Source organism: Sciurus carolinensis, chromosome 19 (assembly GCF_902686445.1).
Source record: "Sciurus carolinensis chromosome 19, mSciCar1.2, whole genome shotgun sequence".
NCBI classification, from domain to species: domain Eukaryota; kingdom Metazoa; phylum Chordata; class Mammalia; order Rodentia; family Sciuridae; genus Sciurus; species Sciurus carolinensis.
This window is the reverse complement of record NC_062231.1, coordinates 13,691,159-13,697,158: the sequence shown is the minus strand read 5'-3', so window position 1 is coordinate 13,697,158 and position 6,000 is coordinate 13,691,159. Positions and strand designations below refer to the sequence as shown.

The following is a 6,000-nucleotide window of genomic DNA, read 5'->3' as shown; positions in this document are numbered from 1 at the left end:
TACAACTGAAATTGCCTTGAAAGTTTTTATTTCTTGTTCACTGGGGGAGGGGGTAGTTTTTTTTAAAAAAAAGAACAATACACTGACTCCACAGGAAACTAGTCGAGTCATTTGCTTCTGCCTTTGAAATGAGTTCAGAAGTGAGATGATACTGAACGCAGCAGATTCAAAGAAAGCAACTCACGAAGTAGCTGAAACTAGTAAAAATAATAATAACAATAATAATACCCTTTGAAAACCCTCTAAATATGAGATCCATATCCACAGAGTTAAATAAAGGGACAAAAATGAATGAGATTATTTTTCCCCCCTTGAAGGAGGAGGAGAATTGAGTTTTCAACCAATTAGGAAACAGACGTGCAATTTTTACGTGAAAAATACAAATGAACCAGCTCCCCTCCCAAGTTCTGTCACTGTTTTTTCTTTTGTTTTCAGAAGAAATGTTTGGTTGCCTGCAGGAGAAAACATGGAAACTGCCCCTGCTGAATCAGAAAGGAGCCCGCTCCCCAACACATATGTGGTTACAACAAAAAAGACTTCCTGCCAAGCCGAGTCCCCCCAGAGACTCCTCTCCGGTCACTCAAACCCAGGCCATTGCTGCTTTTTCAAATCGCACGTAGAGTGTGTTCCAAAAGATTAAGAAATCGCTTTTTCTCTTCTAATACCAGAGACAGGGTAAAACGCTATGAGGTGGTGTGGAACACCTCAAAACGGTGAGTACGAGGTAATCAACGAGGAGAATTCAGAACAGGTTTGGGTTGTTTTTCTCTCTCTTTTTTTTTTTTTAAGCTTTCTGACTGGTGTGTTGTGTAATCACTTCCACAAGGGGCCCGAGTGAGTGCAGAGGGGATATGCCTCAATGTCAGTACTCTCTCCTGGTGCAGTACAGGAAATGGGAAGTCAGACAAAGGGCTGGCCTGTGCTCCCTGACATGGGTGCCCTTCCAGTCCCCCAAACTGAAGAGAAAAATTCTTCACTGTTGGGGACAACTGCTCTTGAAAACAAAAACTCACTGTAACTCCCACGCACATACACATGAAAACCCAAAGCTTCCTCAGAACACAAACAGGAATACTGTAGATGGTGGTTATGTTTAAAAATAAGTCATCAGGCCCCTCCCCCTTTCCTTCCCCCCTAAACGTCCAACAAGTTTAACTTCTACTTGGGTCCCAGGAGTTCTTCCCCTAAAGCAAATACCAAGAGAAATAAAAAAAGATTAAATGTAAAGAGTGACTGCGTTGCAAGCATAAAGTTGTAACAGTCTGCACTTCACTACCTCTGCTGGAGCCCTCCCAGCTAAGGCGCAAACTCTGCCTTGAAACACCACCTCATCAAGACTCCCTTCTCAAGCAATCCACAGTCCCAAGAAAAAAACAACATGCTCAGAAGGAACCCCGAAATGGAGAAGTGGCCGTGAGAAAAGCAAAAGGGCAGGAATTTCTACAACAGAATTGCAGAATAGAGCATCTACCTTCATAGCACAGAATGCCGATATTGTTGTTCATCTTGTCCAAGTACTGGTAGTTCAACAGGTCCATCTTCATAAATAGCATTTATTGGGATAGCAAAGAAAACCAGCTCTTTGCTTTCGCCCCAAAAGAGAAAGTTTCAAAATTCAGTTGTTGGTGAGTAGCTCCTGGCTCTCTTCTGAAACTTCACAAAGACTGAGGCCCGGCCTCGGATGATCAAAACAAAGTATGTAAAAGTTAAAAAAAAAAAAAAAAAATGCGCGCACACACACACACACACACACACACACACGAAATCAGTCACACAAAACCCTTCAAGGGTTTATTGGTAGACGGTATATGGATGGTATCCTCGGATGAGCATTACAAAATGGTTTCGGAAGTCTTTACGAATCTGTCTTCGAGATTAAAAAAGAGTAAAAAAAGAAAAACACGAAGCACATTTCCTAGGACAAAGCCACACTGGCTTTCCTCACAGCCTGCTGCAAGTTGACTGCGCTGACATGCTGGCTATGCCTGGTATGACTCGTATGTAAACCAGCTTCCTGCCCAGGCAGGGGGGCGCGGAGCATGCTCACTGCGCCCTGGCGCCTCAGATGTCGGGAGTTTCTGCAAAGCATCAGGATCCAAGCGCAGAAGGAAGCAGAGAGAGAGGGCGGGAGGCTGAACAGAGGGGGCAGCAGAGTGGCTCTTGACAGGAAGCAGCCTGGCCCCTGCAAAACTGTAGGAGGAGAAAGAAAACCCAGCAAGTTGCTTTTTCAGGGGCAGAATTAACACACACACACACACTCCACCGTGAACGCGAACTTGCATGGAATTTAACTTGTAGAAATTCACTAAGTGTTTTTGTTGTGATGTCTTTCTCTGTGTATAAGGTTTCTTTGCTTCTAAGATTGTTTTTATCATGTCCACTGACGTGTCAACTATGTTTTTAATTTTGGACGTTATGTGACATGTAACTTCTTCCATAATCCCAGTAAAGGTCTGGGCACCTCTTCACAGCAGAGGAAACCAAAGCTCAGAAAGATATAAATGATTGGTCCACAGTTCCAGAAATAGCTGATAGAACTACTTTTAGAGTATTTTTTTCACAAGTACAACCGTCTTCCCCCAACCAACAAAAGAAGAAAAGAGTGAAGGAGGGAAAGAGATATATAATATTTAAGTAAACAAGAATGATATATCCAAAACCTAAGCCCTATTTGAAACTATGGGAGTGGGGGTCATTTTTATTTGCACACAGCAGAGCCCTGCACCTGCATATTGGAGGCTAGTGGTATTAATATTACAGTGTTCCTCTTTACTGAAGAAAGGGCTTGAACTTTGTGTCTCTGGTACCTAGCACAGCAAAAGAAGTGCCCCAAGCTACCTACAGAATGAGTGAATCATACAATGTTCAGTTTTTTCAGCACGCGAACAGCACATCAGAAAGATGTTCCTCTTTGAACACTGCAGCCAGCTTTTGGCACCACATACAAATACCTCACCATGGGAAATGTTTCTATATTGATACTATCCAATGCTATTTGGAGATTTATAAAATACCAAGGGTTATTCTCAACTGTAGTCCAAGACCCAAAATGTTCATTCTGTTAAGATTTGAATAAATAATTTCAAGGCACTACACAGTTTTTCAGAATCCATCAATTGTTGCCTTTGGGGTAATAGTTACAATTATGGCAAGTTATTCCCAATCAAATCTTTGCAGATTTAGACAATAACCAAATTATGTTACCATCACTGATACAAGAGTAGTAACCACAGTGATGACAAGTAAAGTAAGCAATCAAGATTCCATAATCTGGGCTGGGGAGATAGCTCAGTTGGTAAAGTGCTTGCCTTATAAGCACAGGGCCCTAGGTTCGATCCCCAGCACCGCAATAAAAAAAAAAAAAAAAAATTCCATAATCTTCCATTTATAAGATTATAAGATTATGAATGCTACACCACATAGTCTAGATACTGCATAAGCTAACTAGAAATACACACACACACACCATCAATTATTATGAAAATGCTTGACAGTATTTGGTGGGGAGGACTGGAAGAAAATCCTTTATAGCATTAGTGTACACAAGATTATTGTACTTACTATCTTCGGGCATCTGATTCAATTTCAATTGATGGACTACTATTTACAATGCTATGTTCTTTAATATAAATCCTCAGCCAGAAAACTTTATGCATCATTAGTATATCCCCTCTAGGAGAAAGTGGACTGTACTTTAGGATTAACAGAGAGCTTTTTAAAAGAATCAGGACACTGAGGTGCATCCCAAACTAATCAGAGTGGGTGGAACACAGATTTTAAAGAGTCTGGGATGATTCTTGCAACTTCTTGTATGCGACCATGCTGAGATCTGCAGTCTTTGTTTGGGAAGAAAGAAAACAAACAAAAAATCTGCACTGAGTGCTTTATATACTTATTTTGAGGAGGAGAGTTAAAAAAAAAAAAAAAAAAACAGTAATTTAGGCACATGACTCAAACAATACAGTTGTAAGGATATGAGTAAAACATAGCAACTTCCCTTTAATGACTCAACATCACTTACAGCAGTTCTCAGCTGATGGGTGACAATCATCTGCACGGATGCTGTCCCACAGGTGTTGACTTGTGTCTAAAGTCATCAATCATAAATTCCCAGCTTCCAGGCATGTCTTTCCCCCTCCTCTGGGATGCTAGCATGGTGCCACTCAGGTGTGGTCACTGAGGGGTTTAAGAACTGGCAGGGAGGACTGAGGTTGTAGTTCAGTGGCAGAGCACTTGCCTTGCACATGAGACACCGAGTTCAATCCTCAGCACCACAGAATAAGAATAAATAAAATAAAGGTATTGTGTTCATCTACAAGTAAAAAAAAAATAAAAAAAAAAGAACTGACAGGTACTAGCGCCCAGAAATAGATACAGAAGCTGTAAATAAACAGAAACTTTGATAAGAATTTCACAGGCTAATGTCTCTAAATCTTCATTAAAACAAAAAAACTGAGGCCATATGTTTAATGCATACTTTTCCATCTTTCTAGTTGTTGAGTTTCACTGCATTTTATAAAGTATAAGTTAAGCACTGGTATTCTGAAAATTTGAAATCCAAAGTGCTCCCAGACCTGAAGTTTTTTGAGTACCACTGGAAAATTCCACACATGAAACCTTATTTCATGCACAAAATTATTTTAAAATTGTATAAAAATTACCTTCAGGCTATGTGTATAAATACACATATATGAGACAGGGATGAATTCTGTGTTTATTAGATTTGTTTCCGATCCCCAAGATACCTCATTATGTATATAAAATAGCCCAAAATCTAGAGTGGGGATGGGAGGGATCAGAAATTCAAAACACTGCTGGTTCCAAGCATTTGGATAAGGGAGACTTCAGCTGCATCAATCTGCTCATGAACTGTGGGGGGACATGTATATGAATGCAAGCAAACCCCACAGAGAAGCCCCATGCAGAGGATGTCTGGACAGCTCTCAACTCTTGCATCACAATGTTGCTGGGGTCTTCCAGGCCTCTTCCAAGTCAGCTCCTCCCAACTTTCACCCTGTGCTTTGAACACCTTGAACAGCCTGCAGTTACCCCACAAATCACTGTGACTCCACTTCTCAGACACCCGTTCCCTTTCTCACAGCAAGGCTTCCCACCTGGCCTACTCCACACACATCCAATACTCCTGCCCCAACCTGCAAGGCCCCCCCGCTGAGACCCCACACTCCCATCTCCTCACTTCCTGCTTGGTGCTGTCCTTTGACCCCATACAGGACTCTGCCCTGGCCTTGTCTACTCTTTCAGAGTGAGGACCATGCCTACTTCACCCTTCTAAGGCCAGTCTGGCACAAGCGTGGCACACAGCAGATCATCAATAACAAAGACTTGGCAGATGACATGAGGAAATGGGAACGTCTATGAGGCAGCTTCTCTGTCTCCTCCTGCCCCAGCACGCACTGGATTCATTATCTGCCCTTGGTGCCCAGAGTCAGTCAACATCCCTTGGCGACCATGGGTCCTCACCACACCATCTAGATTCTGACTGTACATATATTTTTTAGACATATTTTTAGTTGTAGATGAACACAATGCCTTTATTAATTTATTCATTTATTTTATGTGGTGCTGAAGATGAAACCCAGTGCCTCACACGTGCTAGGCAAGCACTCTACCACTGAGCCCGAGCAACCCCTGACTGTACTTTAGAATGACTAACTCATCCATTAAGAAAACTTAAATATTGGAAATTGTCACTTTGAAGGCTGAGATATTCATAAGTTGAGTACTAAGAAGATATTTTTAAACAAAACTAAAAAGACAATTTTACACATACACATAAAGATAGGAAAAGCCAGATTTTTATGAATAAAAATATGGTTGAGGCTGGGTGTGTAGTTCAACAGTAAACTTGCCTAGTGTACCTAGTGTGCAAAAGATCCTAGGTTTGATCCCCAGCATCATTAAAAAAAGAAAAAAGAACATTTTGATCAATTAGATATTTAAAACGCAAAGCAAAGGACACTTCTGTTGGGTGATACAGGT

The 6,000-nt window shown here is 41.3% G+C and overlaps 1 protein-coding gene across 5 annotated transcripts in view; it reads right to left on the bottom strand.

Annotated features, from left to right (window-relative positions):
* Vgll4 (vestigial like family member 4) overlaps nucleotides 1-6,000 on the bottom strand; it is a 139,638-nt gene that overhangs the window by 69,096 nt on the left and 64,542 nt on the right. The window contains exon 1 of one of the 5 annotated variants that reach the window (XM_047535012.1): nucleotides 1,472-1,990. The exons of the other annotated variants lie outside the window; for them this stretch is intronic. Within the exon in view, the coding sequence (XP_047390968.1) occupies nucleotides 1,472-1,553 (82 nt within the window). The 5' untranslated portion in view covers nucleotides 1,554-1,990. Of the gene's footprint in view, nucleotides 1-1,471; nucleotides 1,991-6,000 lie in introns of those variants that run through there. 5 annotated transcript variants of the gene reach the window in all.